The sequence below is a fragment of the Crocuta crocuta genome, unplaced genomic scaffold, assembly GCF_008692635.1.
Source record: "Crocuta crocuta isolate KB4526 unplaced genomic scaffold, BGI_CrCroc_1.0 scaffold168, whole genome shotgun sequence".
Classification (NCBI taxonomy): Eukaryota; Metazoa; Chordata; class Mammalia; order Carnivora; family Hyaenidae; genus Crocuta; species Crocuta crocuta.
In genome coordinates, this window is record NW_027532591.1 from 5,746,681 (window position 1) to 5,770,308 (window position 23,628).

Here is a 23,628-nt window from a genome sequence, read left to right on the forward strand (position 1 = left end):
GAGAGAAAACCAGGGAGCTGGGCAGGCTGGAGAGGGAAGAGGGGGAAGGAGGTTGGTGAAAGCTTCCTAGACTAGGAGTCCTCAGGGAGCTCAAGTGTGCCGGAAGTCCCAGGGTCCTGTGTCTCCCAGGCATCAGCCTCTCTGCTGGGCCTGCCACACTCAGTCCTTGGCTGGGAGGAGCCTACAGGAGCCGTGGCTTCACACGCATGCCCAGAAGGTGTCAAAGTGCCGCAGCTGGGGCCTCCCACAGGTAGCCGGGGCTCCAGGTGGCCCATTCTTGGGGCCGCCCCACAGTGAACTCACGCGGGTAGAGTAAATACAGTGGGCACACAGGAAGTGTCTTTCCTTCTCTCCCCTGTGCCCCCATCCTCCTTTCTTCCTAGTATGAGGCACGGTGGAAATAGTCCAGGGCTAAGGACTGAAAACCCATTTTCAAACTCCACTCCCATCTCTTCTTCCTCCCTGTGTGACACTGGACAAATAACTTAACCTCTCTGGCTCTCCCCTGCCTGCAATAAGCAACGACAATCATCCGTCCCCACCAGGCTGCTCTGTGGAGTAGGGAGATGACAGGTATGTACAAGTTTGTTGAAGGTACTGTATGAAGGGCCGGCTGACCCCAGCTGGCTGTGTCCCACATGGTCGTGTGACAGTGGGCATGCTGCATCCATGTATGGACTTGAGGTCGTTGGCTGAGAGCAAGCCTGGGCTGCCAAATCTTTGACCAACAACCCTTAGCCATCTTAAAAGTAGACTTGAACTCCATAGCCCAGAATATCTTCACCTTCCCAGATAGGCCAGATGGGGACAGGGAGTGGCCAGGTGAGGCCCTTGGGACATCGGGCGGTGAGGCAGGAATGCACCTGGAAGGGACGGGCCCCCTCTTTTAGGGGAAATCTCCAACCTGACTATCAGAGCCCTGAAGATTTTGTCTGGACCCTCATTTTACCTGGGACAAAACAGACCCAGGGAAGGTGGGAGCCTTGTCCCCCGTTACACAGCAGCTGGGAGTCAGCCCAAAGGGTTTTTCCACCCTCCCAGGCCAGAAGGGCCAGCACCCAGGCCTGGGGAAGGCATGCCCAGCCTCCCGATGGGCCCTCAGCTCCCTGACCCAGCAGCTGTTTTCCATGTAAATTAAGTTTCTGGCAAAAGAGGGCCAAGGCATGTTCTCGCAGACCGCAATGTCGATCGGATTAGGAGCAGCAGGAGAGGAGAATTAAGGAAGAAAAGCATTTCTAATTCTCTCTGAAACGCAGCAGGGCTGCCAAGGAGCTGTCATAGTACAAGGGTCGCTTTACCCAGAAAGATACATCATCCCCGATGGCTCCTAATGGATGCTTATGGTTGGGAAGTTTGCAGATCTGCGGCCCCAGGTCCCTGGGGCTCAGCGCGAGCCAAGCATGGGGCCTGGGAAAACCAGGGCAGGATTCTGGTCCTCGGGCACCAGTCTGCTCGGGATAGAGGCCTCCCTGGCATGCAGCCTGGGCCATTCCCCATCCCTGCTCAGGCCCTTCAACCTGACATCAGTGGAGAGAGCTCAAGCCCTGGGGACAGGCAGGTCTGGGGTGGGACCCTTGGCTCTGTCACCCCTGAGTTGCACAATCCTGCAGATCTGTTAACTCTCTGAGCCTCAGTTTCCACGTCTAAGATGAGGGATTAAAAAGTGCCCACCTCCTAGATTCACGGAGAAGACTAAATGAGATATGGTATGTGAAACACCAGGTTCAGCGCTGGGTTCAGGTTTGCCCCTCCCTCACCAGAGTGAATACAGATGTGGTGTTTTCACCAGCAAGCTCATGTGCACACTCTGACCGTATCCTTCTTCTGTCCTGCTTCCAGTAGCTCCCCATTACCTGCAGGATGAAGACCAAAGCCTCAAGGCTGGCTGTGGCCCCTCNCTGCTTTATTCGCAGCTGTATCTCGGAAATACAGCACGTGCTCCATAAATCTTGCAGAGCAAATTAATAGGTTCTCCCTGCTCTGTCATCCACGGTCATGCTCATGTCCCTGGATTGGCTCTGGTGTTTCTCTTCACCCCCTGTCCTCCCTTGTGCTCCAGTACCCACTGCACATGGCCCTGGTGCTCTTCTGGAGAGTGGGATGAGGCCCGAGGCGGGCTCTGCCCCAAGTACTGTCCCATCCCCCTGCTGCACTGGGTCCCTCTGTGGCTCACACACTCCCCGTCCAAAACAGAACTCAATGCTTTCTCCCGTAAGCCTGCTTCTTTCTTAGATCCTCTGTCCTGGTGAAGGGGACCATCACCGTCCCACCCCTCAGAGTCTGTCTCTGCCACTCCTCTGCCATCCCCCTTCTCCCCCTCCCATCCCACTCTGCCCCAGGCCAGCCCCCACCACCTCTCCTGCTTCCCAGCAGTGGCCTCCCTGCCTCAGATTTCCCTCCAAGCAGCTCCAACCAATTCTCCATACGGACCCCAGAGCCATCTTTCAAGGGGACAGGTCCCTTCTCTGCTTAAGGCCTCTCGATGGCACCCACTGTCGTCAGGACGGCCCAAACTCCTCGGCAGAGCTCTGGGCCTGTCACGTCTGCTTCCCACGGGCCTCCTCTCCTCCTTGCCTGGCTGCTCGGCCTCGAGACAGGCAAGGTGCCTGCGGTTTCCAGCTTCAGTCACTCTGGGGGACACTCTCCTTGCTGTCTTTGCCTGCCCCACGCTTACTCCTTCAAGATTTAATGACAACATGCACCAACTTCTTTTTTGGGCTTTGACTTTGGGCCAAGTACTGTTCTACACCCTTAATGTATATTTACTCATTTAATCCTCATAGCAACCCTCTAAAGCAAGTCCTCTGTTGCCCCCACCTGACAGCTGAGGAATATGAAGAATAAAGGCACTAAGAGATGTGCCCAAGGCCATGGGCAGGCTGGCTCCCTGTCCCCTGTATCATTTCTTCCATGGACCCTCTTGCTCCTACCCTGACAGGCTAAGGTCCCCTTCTCTGTGCCCCTAACTATTCTCTGCATACTTCTATTGCCATCCTTAGTATATTATACAGAATTATCTCTTTATGTCTGTCTCTCCCTGCCAGGTCCCCATTGGAGGAAGGCACCACGGTTTTCCATTTTTGCATCCTCGATGCCTTCACAGGGCCAGACATCGTATGTTTACTGAACGAACCATGGCGAGTGGGCAGACGAATGCCAGAGATGCTGGTGGACGGTCTATGGGCAGATAGATGTCTGGCTGGCTGGAGGTGAGGAGAGGAACTCAGGGGCCAGGTGGGAGAAAGGTGGTGGATGATGAACAGGACCATCCTTGGGCGTGTGGAGAGGTGAAAGCACATAAGGAGTGCAGGTACCTGGTTTGATGCTGGACAGGCATCTGGGAGGCCAGAGGGGCATCTGCAGAGGTGGGTCTGGGATGAAGACCGTCTTACCTTCTTACGCACCTGCTGCTCTTTAGCTGAATGGGCCTTCACGTGCTTGCGGAGAGAGCTGGGGTCCGTGTAGCGCTTGGAGCAGCCAGGGATCTGGCAGGCATACGGCTTCTGTAACACCAGAGGGGCAGAGCGGGGTGAGTCAGGGCCATCTGCTGGGCCCAAGGTCATACTGTGTAACCTGCAATGCCTGCAGGTCTGTCAGGCTGCAGGTTCACACTCTGTCCCTCCCGCTGTGTCCCCAGCGAGGAGGGAGCTGACTCTGCCAGCCCTGCCCATGGGCTTCGTAGTGAAGGAGGGGTTATATCTCCATTCTACCCTCGTGCTGGGACCTCAGGTAAGTCGCCTCCCATCTCTGAGCCTCACTCTTCTCCCTTGCAAAATGGGGCCAACTGAGTTCTAAGGATTTTCCCAGCTCTGACAGAGGCTCTGAGAAGAGTAAACCCTTTGAGCCCACAGCTGCAGAGAAGGCGTGAGTGGACAAGGAGTGCAGTGAGGTGGCGGCCTTCGAGGGGAGGGTGTGGGGGAGGGGAAGAGAGGGCACAGCCCAGGGCCAAGCTGGAGTACGGCAGGGCCCCAGGCTGGGAGTGACTGGTCACACCCTGCAGTAGGCTCACAGACCCCAGAATGCTCTCTGGGCCATGAGGAAACCGGATCCTCACTCCAATGATCACAGGAAGCTGAGGGTAGCTGGATCTCAGACACAGGCCTAAGGAGGCTGGGTGTCAGCGCCCTTTGTGCACTTCCTCTTAGGGGCCCCCACTGCTCATCTAGAACCAATCCATACCCTTCACCACCTCCCCTGTTCCCCTGTTCCTGCCTGGGCCTCATGCTGCTCTCCAAGCCTCCAATCTCTCCTCCCACCACAGCCAGAGAGCCTTTCACACAGACCTGGCCATGCTCTCACCTTTGAAAACCCCTTCATGGCTCCCTCGTGCCCTCAGACACAGCCCATCTCCTGGCACTCGGGGCCTATGGTGACTTGGGCCTGATGAAGTTCTCACGCCTCCTCTTGCCCCTGTCCTTGTGCGCCTACCCCCCCATCCCTCCTGGAATCTTCTTTCCGCCTCGACCTCCTGATCCTCCCAAGGGCACCACTGTGCACCCAGCACTGCTGGCTTTGTTCGATGTCCTTCTCCACCAGGTGGTGCATTTCCTCAGGGGATGGTCCCTTCTGATTCATCTCAAGTCCCAGGGACTGACCCAGGGAGTCGTTCTAACTGAATTCTGTGTTCTCCCTTAGGAGCTCCTGCTGGGGCTTGAAACGATCCACCCCTAAGGCCTCCCTTTTTGAATATACGTAGTGGTTCTGATTTCTCAAGGCTCTCTGGCCTCCAGCAACTGCAGGAGATGGGAGGGTGTCTGGGGGATGTGGTGCCTCTCCCGTTCAGTACCAAGACTGCTATGTGCCTGTCAGACATGCCCACGTGGACCTGCCCCCTCCCCCGCCCCAGACCTCAGGCAACCTGTCCCTGCCAGCCTGAGGACAGGCCAGTCCAACTGCAGACCCAGGGACCTCGTGGGGAGGGGCAAGCAGAAAGAGATGACCATACCTTGGTGCTGCCACGGACAGTTGCCAGGTTAAAGAAACGGAGGAGGAGAGCAAAAAGAAAGAGACAGTGAAATAAGAGGCTTGCCACGCTGAAAGGAAGGCACGGGGCAGAAGGGCGGAAGGTACGCCTCAGACGTGCCCTCCCCAGCCGTGTGAGACAGACACGCGCGCACACATACACGCACACACACATGCACGCACGCACACATGCATGCAACCCCACAGGCCTGCTCCCATCCCAGCGTGCGCGCGCGCGCGTGCGCGTGCACACACACACACACACACACACACACACATTCTCTCGCGTGGGCCCTGCCCTGTCCTGCCCCAGGCCCCGTCTCTAGGGGACGCTGATACAAATCCACACGCTTTTGCCAAAAAGCAAACAAACAGAGCTCCGTGTGTGCGGGCGCGCTCGCCTGGAAAGGGGGCGAGGCCCATCTCTGTGTTTGTTTTTCCAGGCCCTGACGTGTGGAGAACATTCCTCCGGCCCCGCTCCTCCGTGAACCCTCAGGAAACCCTGTGGCTGTCCCCAGCAGCAGCCAAGCCCCAGGCCTGGAGTCCCTGCTCTGGCTCCGAAGCCTTGTTAGTAACAAGGACACCCGTGCTGGTGTAGTAAGGACACAGTGCACCGGCCCACAAGGCCCTCAGGTCTGTGCGCAGCTCCTCTCCACTGGGAGCCCCGTTCAGCCTCACAACCACTGTGCGAGGAGCACAGATGAGGAGACAGGCTGAAGCTTTGTCCAAGATCTCCCGGTAAGAGTGTGCCAGTGACACTCTGTTCGGAGGCCTCCTCTCCTCTGGGCAAAGGAGATCACCCCTGCAGCAGAGGCAGTCAGGACTGGAAGTCCACACCAAGTGCCTGGGGATGCTGCAGGGTTCGGTCAGCATTCAGTCAGCAAGCCGGAGGAGGGGAAAGGAGGGACTCACATTTGCCGTGCAGACCGTGTGTCTGGCCTGTCCTGGCGTCATTTCAGTTGATTCCCCCATGACGTGGGTGTTTGAGGAGACGGAGACCTAGAGCGGCTGGGGCCACTCCTTGGAGCTCTGAGCCCAGGAGTTAAAACCCGGCTGGCTCTCTCTAGTCTGTTCTGCCGCTTTCCTGCCCATGGGGAGAATCCCACGTTCTCTGGCGCCAGAGGGGAGCCGGGAACATGACGGGGTCCCTTCTGGAAAACAAGGCCCAGCCTGCACGGGCCTGACCCCACGGGGCCTCTGGTGCTGTGCTTGGCGGCTGTACCTACAGGCCTTCACCGGGACCTTTGGGGAGATGAAGGCCCGAGATAACCCTGTGGGCTCATTCTGGGCCTGACCTGACCCAGTCTTCAGAGCTTTGTTCACACACCAAGTGGGGGCCAGAGGCCTGTTGCTTTGGGGCTGGGTCCAGGAAATGCAGCAGGGAGGGAGGGAGGAAGGGAGGAAGTCAGAGTGGATGACCCTGAAAGGCAGGGAGGGACACTGACTGCTCAGGCTGGGGGTGGGGTGTGCGGAGAGGCCCAGTGCTGTGGGTGCTTGCCTTGTGGCCTCCGGGAAATGTGACCAGGGGGTGGGCACAAGCCGCGCCCCTCAGGGCTTGGGTGAGGGCTGTGGGCCCCAGGGGCTGGGCTTGTGAGAAGGTAATGAAGGCAGGGAGTTGTTAGAATGCCTCCTCCCTTGGCTTGTGATAGTGCAGCCTGACAGGGGAGGGGTGGAGAGCTGGGGACAGGGCTCCTCCTCCCTACCCTGTCCCTTGTACTCAGCTCCACCTTGCCAGGGTGGCTGGCACACTAGCTTTTCCAGCAAGGGCCTCTGGACTCTGCCACTCACCAGCTATGTGACTTAACAGTTGGAGTCTCTGTTTCTTTGCAAAATGAGGATAATGACCCTTACCTTGTGGGTTGTTCCCAATATTAAACTAGGGGAGGACCTATGTGATCCTGACTGTGAAGAAAATGTATAGAACATTCTGCCCAGGGCCTGACTTGGCCCCAAAACATGACCTCCCTACGTTTTCTGTCATCCCCTTCCCCACCATCTTTTTTGGGTCTTGGCTTTCCCAGCTTATTCAGGTCCAAATAAAGGTTTGGACCAGAGGGCCTCCAGCTCTGACTGCTGTTGTTTTGTGGCCTACAACTTACCCTGGAGGGGTTAGCCGCCCTTGTGGGCCCGTTTCCTCATTTGTGTGTCTGTTACCAGACAGGCTGAGCTGGATGGCCACTCAGGTCTCAGCCCCTAACCAGTAGAGTTCCCCAAATATTTGCCCAAAGAGCAGAGATACAGGCAGGGGGCCCAGATACGGACCCTGGCTGAGGAACTATCTCCTGCTGTACATGGGGGCTGGGGTCCTCCCAGGCTGCATGTATCCCCTCACACAGGCCCTGTAAGGGGGTTGCGAGGCCCAGCTCAGGGCCAGCTCTACCACTTCCCAGTGGGCGCTGAACCTCCTGGAGCCCTGCTTCCCCCATCTGTCAAATGGATTAGTGACCCCCTGACGTTGTTTTAGAAAGCGCTCTGTTAACCTCTGAGGTCTGCATGCATGGGAGAAAAGACTGACACTGAGAAAGCTGCAGGTTATCAGTATGGCCCAAACAAGGGAAGGGGGAGCATATAGGTATCTGGGGCCCAGAATTAGAGTCTCAGGCCCTGCTCACTTCAACCCCTTGCCCACCATGCTCAGGGGGTAAAGAACAGCCCTGGAGAGGCTCTGGCCTGCCTCCACAGAGGGCGTGGGGTCGAGAAGCAGGGAAGGGCTGCTTTGGGGCTAGCCGACAGGCCTGGGGAGATGATGCAGGATGGGGAGCCCACTCTCTCCACGGGGACAAGCCTGGCCATCAGTGCCTGGGCCAGTGTCCACAGGCTAAGGCAGCGGTTCTCAGCTCGGGGAGAGTCTACTTCCTCCTCCCCAGGATACTCGGCAATGTTGAGAGACATTTGTCACAACTGGGAGATGGAAAACTGCTCCTATCTGTCTTGTGGCTGAACGCCAGGGATACTGCTAAACGTCCTGTAATGATGGGACTTCCCTCTCCTCACATACGGACATCCTGCCCAGAATGCCCAGTGCTCGGGACAAAGGCAGGGTCTCTGCGTGGATGCGGCTGCTACCTTGCACCAGACAAGTGAGGGAGTGCGCACACCTCCCACACCCCTGCCCCTTGGCCTCTGCCCTTGGGCCTACCGTGTCGAGGTGGGTGCGCTGGTGCTTGGCACGGTCGCTGGAGTTGCTGAAGGCCTTCTGGCAGCCTGGGTGCTGGCACAGGTATGGCTTCTCGCCTGTGTGGCTCCGCAGGTGGATCTTGAGGTTCTCCAGCCGTGAGAAGGCCTTGCTGCAGCCTTCAAACTGCAGGAGAGGCTGGTGAGGGGTGCTCTGCAGCCCCGGGAGGGCCCACTACTCTGCCTGGAAATGGCCCCCAGTCTCCTCTGCCCCCTAGTCCTGCCCAAGGCCTCCAGGAGCCCTGTTTCAGCTCCCCATGAAGTGATTAGGACCCAGGCTTGATCTGGGAAGCCCTGGTGAAAAAGTACTCCCCTGGCTTAGAAATGGCTCCCAGTGCTGGAGAAGCAAGTGGTCTTTCCAACTCTGGATCTGGAAGGATCCGGGTGGCACGCGGAAAGGACGCACTGCTGTTGGCAGCGCAGCCCTGAATGGACAGACAGGTCCAGCAGGTGCAGACAACCCTCATTTGGAACCCAAGGAATGGATTGGAGTGGGGCTCTGTCCCAGTGAGGCTTGGGGCAGTGCTGTTGACCTCCCTGTCCCTTATGTCTTTGCTTACAAACTTGAGACTGTGTGGCCACCACCCAGGACTGATATGAGGGCCTCATGGTAGGGGGACGATGACTGTCAAAGGGTTTTGTACCCCTGGAGCACAGCGTGGGTGCTGACTGCCGTCAGATTAACAACCACATACATAAACTCGGGGTCTCTGATTTATCATCCAGTGCCCACCGTGTACCAGGTCCCATGCCGGGCGGTGGGCATACAGTGGGTACAGCACAGATATGGGGAGGCCCCTGACTGGGGTCGGGGTGGACATCAAGAAACGCACTGCCTCTTCCTGTGGCCCAGGCTGCCCCGTCCCTGTCCCACAGCCTCTGCCCACCTCCTGTCTCTCCCCCTAGAATCTTCTAACTGCTCACTCCTCCCACATCTCTCCCCACACGACCACCCGAGGAAGTCTCAGAGGTAGCAACAGGACCTGCTCTGCCTGAAGCCCTGAGGCACCTGGGTGGCTCAGTTGGTTAAGCATCCTACTTCAGCTCAGGTCAGATCTCACAGTTCATGGGTTTGAGCCCCGAGTCAGGCTCTGCACTGACAGCTCAGAGCCTGGAGCCTGTTCCTGATTCTGTCTCCCTCTCTCTGCTTCTCCCCTACTCACTCTCTCTAAAATAAATAAACGTTAAAAATAAAATTTAAAGCTCTGTGCCCTCCACACCTTCCTGCCCCTCCCGACTCCCACCTGCACCTTCGCAACGGCAGGAGCCCACCGGCAACCTCAAGCCTTTGTTCACACAAGTTGCTCAGCAAGGAATGTCCTCTCTCTTACAACCATCCATCCAATCCCTGCTCAGCTTTCAGAGTCCGACTCGGATGCTGCCCCGTGGCACATTCCCCGGTTGCTTCGTGCGACCAGCTGCTCCTTCCTGCTTCTCCTCACTGTCTGGCAGGCCCAGGCAGGCTGCTGTTCATGTGGTGGACCCCACAGGGTGGAAAGAGGAAACGAGACGCAGAAGCTGCTCTGTCTACCCCATTGTGGTGTGGGGTGTTGAACCACACAATCACCCTGAAATGTGAGGCCTCAACGTCCCCGCCTCAGAGACAGGCTTCATGTGGTGACCACAGGGCTGTGACTCAGCAAAGATAGGATGCAGACCTTGTGTGACACCAAAGCCCGGGGGGCTCTGCTATGCCCACCGCCTCCCCGGGGCAGGTGGGCAGGAGGAGGGGACCCTTGAGGAGGATGAGAGCAGAGGAATCAGCTCCTTCACCCAAACCATTAGTTTCACACCCCCAGCTCAGGACACACACGAGGACGGAGACTCAAGGGACAATGACTTTCCCGTGGGTGAGCTCCCTTCAGGTCTCTCCCTCGGAGGCCTGGCCACAACGGCAGGCCACACTCTGCTGGGGCTCATCTAAGGCAGGCCGCCTGCGGCTGGGTTTTAGAGCCTGTCCCACTGCCTACTCCCAGAGGGTGCACCTCTTCTAGGCATCAACACCAGGAGGAAATCCTGTTGGGGAATAAATAGGCCACAGGCTACCCCCCTGCTCTTCTGCACCCCAAACCGAGGTGGAGGAGCCATGACTGGAAAGCGGGCTGCCTCTCTGCCCCAGCTGGTCCCTTTGTTCCTCCTCTGGCCCACGCTGGCAGGGTGGACATCTGAGGCAGAGGGGCAGTGACTCCTAATGTGCTGTGTGCTTCTCCTGACTGTGGGGGAGTCCACCAGACCCTGGAGACCGGTGTCTTGTCTTCTCCCCACTGGCCAGCCTCCGTCTCAGCAGCGTTGTTTCGTTCAGGCTGTACCCCTCCTGGGACACCTCCCCTTCCAATTCGCTGACGATTTAATTCATACATTTTTCAAAAGCCCAGGGTCTGCAGCCTGATGTTCGTGGCCTTCCACCGCAGCCCTGACACCTCTCCGGTCTGCACACCCTTCACATCCCCATCCCACCCCCCGGTGTGTCCTGCTATAGCTGCATGGGAGTGTGATTCTCAGTGTGTCAGGAACTTTCATGCCCCTGGGCCTTTGCTTGAGCTGTTCCCTGGGCCTGGAATGCCTTTCCCTCCTTCACTCATCTTGCAGACGTCTACTAGCTAGTGGTGCTCAAGCACTACCTCCTTTGAGAAGCTTCCTCAACCTCCGCGGCCCCTTCTTGGTCACACCCTGAGTTTATGGGTTAGAAGATTTTTGCTGCACACCCACTTCTCGCCATGCCTCTGGTCTGAGGGTTTGGGAATCCCTTGACAGCAGGGCTGGCATCTCACTCATGGGACAAAGGGTGGGTTAGAAACCGATCCAAACGGAGCAAGAACAGAAATTCCCAGCCTGGGGATGTATGTGCCCTTGTGAGTGCACCTTTTTCCCTCCAGTGTTCATGGAAGTACCCAGATACCTGTGCCCTATGTCTGTGTCACGCCCATGTAGACTGGCCCAGACCTGTCCTACCCCCATAACCCCAGGACCTCCCAGAGCTGAGTACAGGCTGGGGTACAACAAGCAGCTGTCAGGGTGTCCTGATGGGCACCCAACATCCCCCGAGGTAGAACCAGAGGTAGCAGCAGTATGTGGAAAGGGGGTGCTGCCCCATCAGGACTGTTTCGGGGTGAGGATGCTGCAGGTATCACTGCAGAATAACGCCCCCACCGGGCCAGTGCCCAGACATGCCAGGGGCCTCGAGGATGGGTGAGCTCTGCTTGTGGCTGCTAAGTTCACCGGGTCCTCCCCATCCAAGCACCGTACAGATGGCCCACAGAGGCAGAGAGAGGAGGAGGGCACACTCGTGGGTTCACGCCTATGTGCACCCTCTGCTGGGCCTGGGTGACCTCGCATCACTCCACAGCCCTCAGGGCAATATTCCTCTCCCTCTGCCAGGAGCTGGGGCTCAAGGGGCCAGCACCGCAGTCACAGACACCGCTCTGGCGTGGGAGAACCCGGGCTTGTGCCCTGGCTGCTCAACTCCCTGAGTGCTCTTGGAGGAGTCCCTCCAAGCCTTTGAGCCTCAGTTTCCTCATCTGCAAAACTAGGTGAGTCCTTCCAACCGTGGAAGGTGGCTGTGAGGATGAAATGAAAGAGTGCAAGGTTAAGTGTCTATCTCAGCACCAAGCCCCCACCTAGGGTTGTCATTGCTGCTCCCATTCAAGGTCACCAAGCAGGTAAGCAGTGGGGTGGCATTCTGCTGGGGTGGCATCTCCCAGGCCTGCCACATCTCCCCATGTCCTGTTTCCACTTCTCACTCCTGCGCCCCTTACCTTGTTCCCCATCCTCCTCCTCCTCCTCTGGCCTGACAGCTGGACTACCCATCCCGTCGCACCCTGTGCTTCCAACCCCCTTGGCTCAGGTGCAGGGGGTGCAGTCAGCCTGGGCGTGGGGCCTGGGTCAGCATGAGGACTGGGGAACAGGATGGGGCTGGAGAGGCAGGGACCCAGGGCTGTCCTAGTTCCACTTCTGCATGAGCAGGCATCCCGGACAGGTCTGTCTCCCCTTGTCTCTCTGCCCTGGAGAGCCAGGATCTGGAATCCTATGGCTGGGGCCTGCCCATCTGAGTTTCCTATGAGCCCCTCCCTGCTGCCTTTCAGCTGGCAGCCTCACCTAGCACCTACGGCCCTGCCCGCTCTATGTCTCCTTCTACACTGCAAAGTTAAGTGGGTCACCTCCACTCAGGACTCTCTAGGGCTCATCACGCCTTCTGACAGCCAGTTGATCCCCTTAGCACTGGAGGCCTTCTAGGGTCTGATGTGGCACAGCCTGGGGTGAAGGGTCCAGACTTGGAAAGCGGAAAGTGCAGCAAGTCAGCACCCTCTCTGTGCCTCAGTTTCTTTCTCTGTAAAATGAAGATAGAAACAAGCTCCCGGAGTTGGTGTGAGGGTGAGGCAATGTGCATATGTGCGTGACACACAAGAGTGCACTCTGTGAATGTCATTGCTATTACTGTGGTGGTGATCGTTCCTATCTTGTCCTTAGAAGGGACACCAGCGTAGGTCAGGTTTTACCATGTCAATCCTATGCGGTGCCCTTTGGGTGCCAGAGACAGCTTCTAATGAGAGCAAGGCAGCCTTCTGGCGTGGGAATGGCCCGAGGGGGCCCCATCCACTGGTAATGTGGGGGCTGGGAGGGCAGCATGGAGAAGTGCTACCTCAACTTTGAGGTATATAACCCTGCAGAGCAGACCTCCTGGGGCACCCCCCACCCTGCTGCAAGGGGGGCCCAGGGAGAACTGTTCCTACTGTACCAAGCTGCAGTCAGAACAGCCCTCTCTTGTAGAAAGAAGTGACTCCTCAATCCTCAACCCAGGTCAACCCCCCCGACTCGCCCCCCTCCTCCTTCCCCCGACCCTATCACACACCCTCACTTCTGGTACCCATCACTTGTCATGCATCTGCCCAGGCTTCCACCTACTCACTTCTGGAATTCACTCTCATCTTGTCATCTTTTTGCACATTGATTCATATCCTCTGCCTCACGCAGCTGCCCTGTGTGCCTGGCAGTGTGCTGGGAGCTGGGACTTTAGGGCAAAAAAGACTACAAAAGACCCACAAATCCAAACGAAAGAGGATGTATTCAGCCCCAAGGAGGGGCTGATTTCAGGGGACTTCTAGCTGGGGAAAGCCAGGGGTCACTAAAGTCTTCTTGGAGGAGATGGAACTTGACTCCTAGGCAGCGTTTGGACAAACAGGATGGGAAGCACAGGGAGACTGGGGGGTGGAGGTAGTGAATGTCCTGGAGATGAAGGGGAGCAGGGGAGGCGGGGTGGAGTAGAAATGGGAATTTGGGGGCTCCCTTCATTCCAACCCATGCAGTGGTGATCCATTCTAGAGCAGGCGAGTTTAGGGATTTTCCGATCCCATAAGACACCGCAGAAACTGTGCGCTCATTGATGTGACCCAGCAAATGGGGTGGCATGAGGCTATTCACTTGGGGGACTCCGGTGCCACTTCTGCTGGCTAGACTCCTCAGACCCGGACCTCCCACCTTCCACCTACACGCCTGAGCCAGGAACCTGTTCCCTCCTCCCAGGCCCCTGTATCCAATCAGCCATCAAGCCAGGGAAATGCCACCTCTTAAACATCTTTCACATGCACCCCCTTCTCTTTGCTGCCCTGCTGCCCTGGTCCACACCCCAGCATTCTCACCCAGGTGACTGCACTAGTCACCATCCTGCCTCCGGCCCCTCTTCTCTCTACTCATTCCCACAGGGCATCTGGTATCTAGAATGAAAACTAAAGCCTACAGGTCTGTCCTGGTCCCTCCCTGCTTACACCCTGCATGGCTCCCTAGTGCCTGGCAAGTACAAATCCTCACCGCAGCAGCCTGGCTGGTGTGATCTGACCCTGGTGATGGTTTGGTGGCGCCTGCCCCTCCAACTCCACCTCCAGACCAGTGTGTTTCAGTATCAGAGTGACCTGGATGCAGATCTACACTTCCCAGCTGGATGACCTTGGGCAAGTTAATTTCACTTGCTGGAGCCCAGATTTTTCATCCATGCTGGGGCATCACTGGGGCACACCCAGGCACACAGGAGGTGGGTGGTCTCTGGGAACCACAGGGTGCATGCAGCACTCTTTTTTTTTTAAATATTTTTTTATTTTTATTTCAAGGAGAGAGAGAGAGGCAGCGCGAGCAGGGGAGGGTCAGAGAGAGAGGGAGTGACAGACTCTGAAATAGGCTTCAGGCTCTGAGCTGGCTGTCAGCACAGAGCCCGACGCGGGGCTCGAACTCACGAACCGCGAGATCATGACCTAAGCGAAAGTCGGACGCTCAACCAACTAAGCCACCCAGGCGCCCCAGCAGCACTCTGTCTTATTCAGGGTGAATTTGAAACACATCAGCTCAAATAATCAAACACACAACACATTTATCTGGGCAGAAACAAAGACTCACATGCTATGGGCAACAGAGATGGTAGGTACTGTGAACAGGAGGTACAAAAAGAGGGGAGAAGAAACAGAAAGGACAGGGGCACCTGGGTGGCTCAGTTAGTTAAGCATCTGACTTGGGCTCAGGTCATGATCTTGCGGTTTGTGAGTTTGAGCCCCGCATCAGGCTTTGTGCTGACAGCTCAGAGCCTGGAGCCTGTCTTTGGATTCTGTGTCTCCCTCTTTCTCTGTCCCTACCCTTGATTGCGGTATCTCTCTCTCTCTCTCAAAAATAAATAAAACATTAAAAAAAAGAGAAAGAAACAGAAAGGATATCTGTCTAGAAAAATGTAAGAAACGGATGTTAGGTATTTCTTATTCACTTTAAAATGCATAAACATAAAGTATATCGTAAGACAAAATGTGTGAATGCAGAATGATGTAAGTGGCTGGGTGCCGCCCTCTCAGACACCTACATGGGCTGGCTGCTCTGTGTGTGTCTCACATGCTGTGTCATTTAGTCACGACAACACGCTCTGCGGATAAGGCTCCTTCTTAGCCCCACAGTGCAGATATGGAAACCGAGGCTCGGAACGGTGACACCACTGGCTCAGTGCACAGTTGGTAACTGGCAGAGCTAGGATCTGATCTCGATGGCTGATATGCCAGTCTGTCCCTATGTGCCCCTAAACACTCTGGCCATTGCCTCAGGACCCCTAAGTTAAGCACCAAAAACGGGGTTGCACTCAGCAGCTATTACTATGATTTCCAACTGGGCCCACATCCTGGGCTCCATTCCCAGGCAAAGGGCAGGCCCAGCCCAGGATGGAGAGCTGATGCTGGGAGAGGAGGATGCTCTCCAAGAGAGGAGATGCCACCGCACAAAAAGGAGAAGCAAGGCGGCACAGCAGAGAAGAAAGAGCCCCGGCTGATGCACAGAGCACAGTCTTGAAAGGCCCGGTTTCCACATGTGGGGCGTGTTACAAGAGAAGATTAAAATAACGGGGGAAAATACCCCGGGAACCGTGAAGCCCTAGACCATCTGGAGTTTTATAGTAACAGGCAGGGGAAAATCAGAACCTAATTGAAAAAAGTCCACTGCAATCCATTACCGCTGCGTGCAGCTCACAGAACCAAGGGCAGGAGATGAAAGACAGGGGAGCCATCCCAGGAGCCAGGGAGGCCGAGCCAAAGGACCCTTTAAGTTCTGGCTGGGGGAGGGAGAGGGCACTGGGTCAGCTGTCAGGATCTGTAGGCCTGGGCTCACCCCACTCAGCCATCTGCCCTCTCTGAGCCTCGCCCTCCTCTCCTCTGTAGAATGGCTAAGTGAGATCACTGGGGAAAGCCCCAGCATGGTACCAGACACACTGCGGGTGCTGAGCATGACTGTTCTCTCCCTCTGGCCCCCGGGGAAGGAGCAAGAGCGCCGCTTCACAGGTGAGGTGTGGGGCAACGCGCCACACGCCAAGGACCACAAGGTCATGTACACAGAGCTTTGTTCCCAGGGCTCCACCACCGACAGTCACGAACTTGGGCAAACCGTGTCTCATCTCTGCCCCCATTTTTCTCCTCTCTAAAATGAGGCTGCCACTACCACTGTTGGAACTGCCACACAGTTGGTGCCTAATGAATGTCAAGTTTCCTCCCCGTGGCTGTTGTGGTCCGAAGGGGGATGAGGGCCTGGTTTCTCATTCTCTGGCTAAGAATTGGGATGCAAAGGGCGAGGAGGGAGTTTTGGGGGAACAGGGCATGGGTGGGGGCAGGGGAGGAAATGCCTCCAGTTTTGGCATTTGCCAGTGACTTGCTTCTAAACAAACACATTTCTGGTTTAAGGGTAAAATATATTGGGTTACAACAGTCTGGCAGGCCATTCGGGGATCAACTTCTCAGTTTTGTGCAAACTTGTAACTTACTTTATAACAATGATTTGGATGTCCGGTGCCAGATCCTTCTCCAAGATGTCAAATGATTCTGTGTTTGGCCAGCTTGAAAGGCCAGCCAGCCGGGAGCTGAGGTCCGCTCCTCACTCCCGCACCCTTGCAGGGGACTCTGGCCCCGGGTTATTGTCCTATGAGCCCCTTTGGGGTTTCAGTGCAAGTCTCTTCAGGGCCTGTGGTTTGCCAGTCCTCAGGGGGTCCAGGCAAGAAGGAGAGGAACAGATAGGGAGGGAGCCCTGGGAGGTGAGGCTGGAGGGCACCAGCTTGGATTCTGTGCTCTGTGAGCCCATGAGGGTCTGGTCTAGCTTTGGGCATGCAGTGCTGTCTGAATAAATGAAGGAGTGGGCAGATGTGTGCAGGAGGGCGACCATGACCCTAATAGCAGCTAATCACATTTACTCTGTACCCGGGACTGGGCCAAACTCTTCCTAAATACGATCTCCTTTGTCCTATTAGCACAGTGTACCAATCCCCTCCTTCATTACAGAGGCAGAAACAAAGGCCCAGAGAGCTTAGGGGTCAGCTTCCCAGAGCTCATGAGGCATGGAGCCTGGGCTTGCCTCCAGCGCCTGAGCTCTGTGCCCTGGGCCACACTAGCGTCTTGGACAGCCATGGCTGAGACCCGAGGCCAGGGCGGGGGTCTCTTCCCAACTGCTAAGCTCTCTGTGCCTTTATAACCATCCAGAGAAGCGGCAGGCCGGGTGGGGGTGGGGGCTGTGGCACACCAAAAGCAACAGGAGACTGGGCCAGAGGGACCGCGGCTCTCCAGATTTCCAAGGTGGGATGAGGGCTGCAGACCTCCTGTCATTTCTCACCAGGACTGCACCAGAGGCTCCTGGTTGGGATCTCTCCAGCAGGAAATCTCTGGGCCAGAAGGTTCTCATTCCCAGCTAGCAAGGACCAAGAGGGCTAGGCCACCACTCCAGGGGTGTATGGAGCCCCTAAATTAGAAGAAGCAAAGGGGCTCAGAGTCTGCTTGCATAGGCAGGTGGGATCTGGGGGAGCTCCTGGTGCCAAGAGGAGGATAGATGTCACTGGAGATGTGAAAAGAGGCCCTGCTAGGGGCCGGGGGCCAGCAGAAAAGAATAGCATGGAATTGGTGACACGTACACACACCGAGCTCCCAGCCACAGACCTGGAGACACACACACACACACACACACACACACACACTGCCTGATACCTCCCCTTCCCACCAAGCCCCATGTTAAAGACACAGAACCCCAGGACACCAGGGGCCAGCATATCCATGCTCACACATATACCCAAGGACCGAGCCCAAGGCCCCACCACAGGCTCAAACATACAATCCCCTCCGGACCCCAGACATACCGACAGGACAACCCCACGCAGAGCACAGCACATGTGGGAACTGGCCCATACCTCGGCACAGGACAGCCTCACAACAGTCTGTGTGCACAGGGAGAAGACACTCACCCAGTGACAATATCTAGAAAGTCTTCCAACAGGCCAGTGGATAAAGACATGCTCTCATACCATCTCAACACCCAACCCAGCCAGACCTGTGGACACTCCCACTCTCAAACACCTCTCTCCATGGCTCCAGGCAGCCCTCAGGGGCATACTGTACCTCCCGACTTCCCCATGGCAGCTGGATGGACTGGCTTGGCTTTGGGGAGGGCACACATGGCCTTACAGAACCCCAAGACAAGGCCAAGAACACTCTCTGGCTGTGTTGACCTCTGGCCCCATGCTCCCTCCTCCTCCCAATGCTCAAGCCACAAGCCACACCTTCCTGCCTTGCCTCCAGGCCTTTGCCAAGGAAGTGTCCTCTGTGCACAAGGTCCATCTATGCCTGTCTGGTACTCCCTGTCTTCTAAGGATTGGTTCAAGGCTCACACACACTCCTCTCCCCAGTCTTTCCTTAACCCTCCCCTTTTCTGCTCTTCTCTGAGCACATGGGACTGAGTTTTGCCTAGCCGCCATCTTGGTGCTGAGGCCAGGACCACCCACCTCTCTCTGCTCACCCTTGGTGCAGACACACACACACACACACACACACACACACACACACACACACACACACGTCCTGGGACCTTGCCTGCTGCTGGGCCTGGCCTCTAGGAACTTGCCCCCAGGAAGGGGTGGGGAGGCAGGCACAGGCCAGAGAGCTGCATGGCAGCTGACCCTATCTCCACAGCCAACCACCAAGCAGGAGTGCCTGGTCCCCTTGGCTGAGGGGACACTTTTGTAGAAGGCTGCAGTGTCCAACTGGAAGAGCTGCCCAGAGGCTGGCAAAGGCTGCTTCGGGAGGAGGAGGGAGAGGGACCACAACAAACAAAAGGATCCTATCCAGCCATCAGCTCCAAACCCCACCCTCTCACCCCAAACAAGCTCGCACCCTGGGCTGGTCAGGATATCTCCCCACCACCAGCACGGCTGGGGCTCAGGTGCGGTTCTTCTTCCTGCTGGCCCCTGTGAGGCTCAATGTTCCCACCGCAAAGTGGGGTGATGCTCCTGGCCTCAGAGGCCCGCAATGGACATCTGAATGCCATGCCCTTGGTACTAAATATGGGACAGGTACTCAGTAATGTTAGTCCCCTTTGTGGCTCCTCTCCTGAAGTCGGAACAGAAACAGCAGGGATGGGTCCTTATGTGAAGACATCAGGGTCTGCAGACCTGAGGCCAGCCCTGGCTCTGTCACAGGTTGCAGAGTAACCTTAGACCAGTCACTTGCCTTCCTTGGGCTTCATCACCCCAGGCTGCCTGCCCAGGATGGGCGGGGCAGTGGGTGTGAATGACCACCAGGGTCATACTGGTGGCAGCAGTATAATACTGTCCTAGGACTGCAGAGGGAGGAAAGAGACCTCACATGTCCCACCCATCTCATGTCAGGTCACTGGCAATCATTATAAACGTACAACATGCGAAGTTCCTGTGTAAGGCTGTGGGTGGGTGTGAGCAACCTGCCCAGTGTGCACCTGGGATTCAGATAGCCCGAGGATGTCCTAGGAGGCTCTGGGTCTCCACCTTGACGGAGCAGCGTTCAGACCCAGACTTGTGAGGGGCAGGGGCAGGGCTGGGCTGGACTACCAGCTCTGTGTGGGTAGCTCTGGGGGCAGCAGAGGCCACGGAGGTCGGTGGAGGAGTCACAGAGAAGGAACCCTAACACTGGGAGAGGAGGGGCGTGGCCTGTTCTCCATGTTCAGGAACAAAACCAGGTACCTTTGTGCTCATCGGGGGCTGTTGAGACAGGGTAACATGGCCTCCAAAGCCACCAGCTCTAAACTGGGCTGGAACTGCTACCTGAGGCCCAGCAGTATAAACAGGCCAGGCTGACCCACCTCAGCACCACTAGCACTCCCCCATCGAGCCACCCATCGTGGATCATTTCAGGGGTGCCAAGGTGGGCTGACCTGTGCAGGTGACATAGGGTCACACCCTGAACGAGGCCAAGTGGGCCCATGTCACGTCGTCCTGCCACGGATGTATAGTGGATTCTTAGTAATGGTGGATGGAAGGAGAGGTAACAGCCTTGCACTTGAACTTGAGCTAGTGAAGGAAGGTCACTTACACTTAAGGTCAAAGTACCCAAACAAAAACCCCCAAATGAAACCCAAGCCATGGAGGGGATGAGAGGTCGAGACACAGCAAAACTTTTTGGTGGCTAAGTGTCTCAGTTGCAGAATGCTTCTTTTCGTTGGTGCCACCAGAATCCCAGCAATGCCATGAGAGGCGTTGTGGGGCTTCTCTGTGGCTGGCACTGCTGCAGGTTCCCTCTGCCTTGTTCCCAACTACCCCAGTGGGCACAGCGACATCCAGCTTTAAGCCGGGAATGCAACTGCTCAGCCACAGGGGAGCTCCCCTGGGCCAGGTCTCCTGGGAAAGTCCCTTTCCCTGCTGGGCCTCAGTTCTCATCTGTCAAATGGGTATGTGTGGAATACCATTATGCTTCCACTCAGGTGCCTCAGGGAGGAGATAACTTAGTAAAAGCAGGGCAGACAGGAGTGAGTTTCTGGCTTTTGGGTTTCAACATCCCAGGGACCAAATGGAAAGATCTCTGGAGACAGAGATGAGTCATGCACAGTTAATATTTCAAACGATTTTTTTTCTGCCATAAACCTAAAAGTGCCCAACACGGCGTCTGGCGCCGAGTGGGCTTTCGTAAATATCTGTTAATGGATGAAAGAACTGAGTAACAAACAACTGAGCCTCGAGGGAAGTGTGGGGCAGGGAGACCCCTAATGGGGAGAGGTCAGGAGAGGTTTCATTGGGAGGAAGAGCAAAGCTTCCTGTATCCCTGCTCCTGACACAGGGCTCCAGTTGGGGCAGGGACACTGGAGGGGAAGCAAGACATGTGTAGACGGCTGTGGTCCCTGAAAGTGGAGAGGCTCTGAACTCTGCCCTTACACCTCTGGGGCCAACCCCTGGGTCTGCCAACAGCACCTCCAGCTAGACCTGTGTGACCTGCAGCAGGGCTTTCCCCAGGCAGGGCCCAGGGTCCCTTATAGGCAGGGCTCCGATGTTTCAGGAGGTCCCACCATGGGGAGACTGAGTCTCTGCTGGCTCTGAGGTAGCCTTTCAGATGGATGGCACACAGGCAAGGTCTGGCCAAAGATGGGGTGGGAGGCTAGACAGCTCATCAGGTGCCAGTGTGAGAAAGGCCCTGAGGATCCCTTGGTTCCGTGTAAGCCCCCCCCACCCCAGAACTTAGATACAATGAAGAGGAAACCTGGCAGTGTTCTTGAACTGCCAGCATGTGGGTGCTCAGAATGGGGAGGGGATTCAAGGAAAATGTCCACGTCACCTTTCCTTCTCTCTCACTGGACTTTGTAGACTTGACGTTTGAACCTGACATAAATACGTTAGCTGCGGACCCTTCCTGTGCACTGCCTTCTTTGACCTTCAGGGCACCTTAGACAGAAGGGGCCATATTGTCATCCTTCACAGATAAGGAGACAGGCGATCCCAGCCTGGGCTAGGACACCCACGGAGTAAAGAGGCAGCATCAGGACTGAACCAAGGGGTGCCCTTGGCCCTGCTCTTATACTGCATTCAACAAAAAGCAGAATGGTTAAGAAACACTAGGCCGTGGGAAAGACATGACAAAAAACAAATGAAGTGTTTCACCTTAAAAGAAAATAACAATACTAGCAATAACAGCCATCACACTGTTTTGCAGATTCCCTAAGAGCATTTATTTCCTTTAAAACCCAAATTCCCTAGCTCTTCAGGCCAGAGCAGGGTGGGAGACTCTGGAAGTGTCTAGGGGAGGCGTCCCACCCCTCACCTACACCTGAGATGCCCCACGGGTCCGAAGGAGAAATGTGGCTTTTGCTGGGCCAGGCAGGCTGTCTGGCTCTCCTGGGAGCCTTCTGTCCCTTGGACAAGGGCAAACACCCTGTGGTCACTGCATGAAAGAAGACCAAGTAAACTGAAAAAAAGTGTAACCGTATGATAAAACAGGAAGGGGTCTTTAAGGAGAAACACACTGCGAGGCACTTGGCCGAGACCCAAGGGGGTGGCTGGAGGGGCGTTCCGGGGAGCAGGGCCCCTCCCAGAAGCCTGGCCCTGCAGAGCTGGGCCGGACTCAGAAGGACGCCTGGAACTCATTAGCATTATGTCAGGAATAATGTAAAATTAAAACATTTAGCTTTGGCTTCTAAAATTAAGGAGGACAAAAAGAGAAGGATGCCATTGTGCTGAGCCACGCAGCTATGACTTGGGCACCAATAATTTACAGAATATAAATCTCTGCCTTGCACTTGGGCCCAGCCCAAGGACCGAGGACTGAGCGATGAGTCTGCAGCTCTGTCCTGGTGCAAGCAAGTTGGGAGCCTGGGAGGCTGGGGGTACAGGGCCCAGGTGAGGCCTTCCCACTGTTCGCTCCCCACAGCAGTGCCAGGTTTGCGCCCACCCTGCTGCTCTCCTCACTGGCCCCTCCCTGCCTCCACCCTGGCCACTGCCCCCAAATCCATCACCTATCCTGTGGCTGGACAGATTCCTGGATTGCAAGCCTGTCCTTACCACTGCTCAGAATCCAGTGATGGCTCCTTGCTGCCTCCAGAACAGGACCCAAGGCCTTCAGCCTGGTGCTTCCAACCTCCCAGCATCTGACCCTGCAGGTCTTTCAGCTGCGGCTGGCTCTCCAAGCTCCTGGTTCCCCTCCAAGCTCCAGTTCCACCTACCACCTAGGCTTTCAGAACTTCCTATATTTTCCCAGCTTTTGCATATGCTGTTCCCTTTGCCTGGAATTCCCTCAGGTGTCAGGGCTAAACTCCAATAGTGGCTCCTTTGCAGAAGCTCTTGGCTTTGAGGCAGGTCCTGGGCCAGAGACTTCTCTGGGTCCACCCTGGCCCTGGGATAAAGGCAGGGTGGCTTGGCTAGGCTGAGTAGGAACCCAAGACTCAATGTTAGGATTGGCCAGCCTTTGGAGGCCCTTGTGTTACAGACAAGGAATCGAGGCAGCCCAGAGAGGGCAAGGCTGACCAAGGCTTCCCTGGCCCCCGGCCCCAACTTTGGCCCCTTAGATTCTTAGGGCAGGCTCTTTCTGCTCCCACAGGCTCATGCTGGGGTGTAGAGTACTCTGGAGTCACCCAGGCCTGAGTTCAAGTTGCAGCTCCCTGCCAACCCGTGACAGCTGCAAACCATCTAACCTCTCTGAGATTCCTTATGTGTTGGCATCACAAGAATGGCCATGAAGGCATAGGTTACCCCTCGCCCCCCAGGGTTGTGCAGAGTCAGCATCAGACACTGCTGCAACGCTGACCATCATCCCCCTGTGCAGATGGAGAAACTGAGGTCTGAGGCTACAGAGGCTGGGGCGTCAGGGACAGGATAGAGTCAGAGGCTCCTGGCTCTGGGAAGGCAGTCTGAGCACAGTTCACAAAGCCTGACTTGTTCGGTGACACAAGATAGCAGTTCATTCAGTTGTTTACTAGCCATTCATTCATTTCCTCATTCACTCACTCACTCACTCAGCTAAGTGCCCGTAACCAGATGTCCAAAATATAATGTAGTGAAAAGCCAAGTAACCAAACAGTAAATACAGCATGATTCCATTCTAATAAAGAGTATAATTATCATATGTACAGAGAAAAGTCTGGAAAAATACTCTAAAATGTTAAACAAGGGGTATTTCTGAGTGGTGCTGTTAGGAGTAACTTTTCCTATTTTTCTTTGTACTTCACTGTTTACGTTCTATTTCTTGATAGGTTACATTTTTACACTTTTTA

At 56.0% G+C, this 23,628-nt stretch overlaps 1 protein-coding gene across 2 annotated transcripts in view; it reads right to left on the minus strand.

Annotated features, from left to right (window-relative positions):
• The window catches only part of GLIS1 (GLIS family zinc finger 1), a 229,151-nt gene that overhangs the window by 13,795 nt on the left and 191,728 nt on the right, over positions 1–23,628 (minus strand). For both annotated transcript variants that reach the window (XM_077779729.1, XM_077779730.1), the window contains 2 exons: positions 8,102–8,263; positions 3,393–3,503 (listed from right to left, as the gene is read on the minus strand). In XM_077779729.1, the coding sequence (XP_077635855.1) occupies positions 3,393–3,503; positions 8,102–8,263 (273 nt within the window). The remainder of the gene's footprint in view (positions 1–3,392; positions 3,504–8,101; positions 8,264–23,628) is intronic.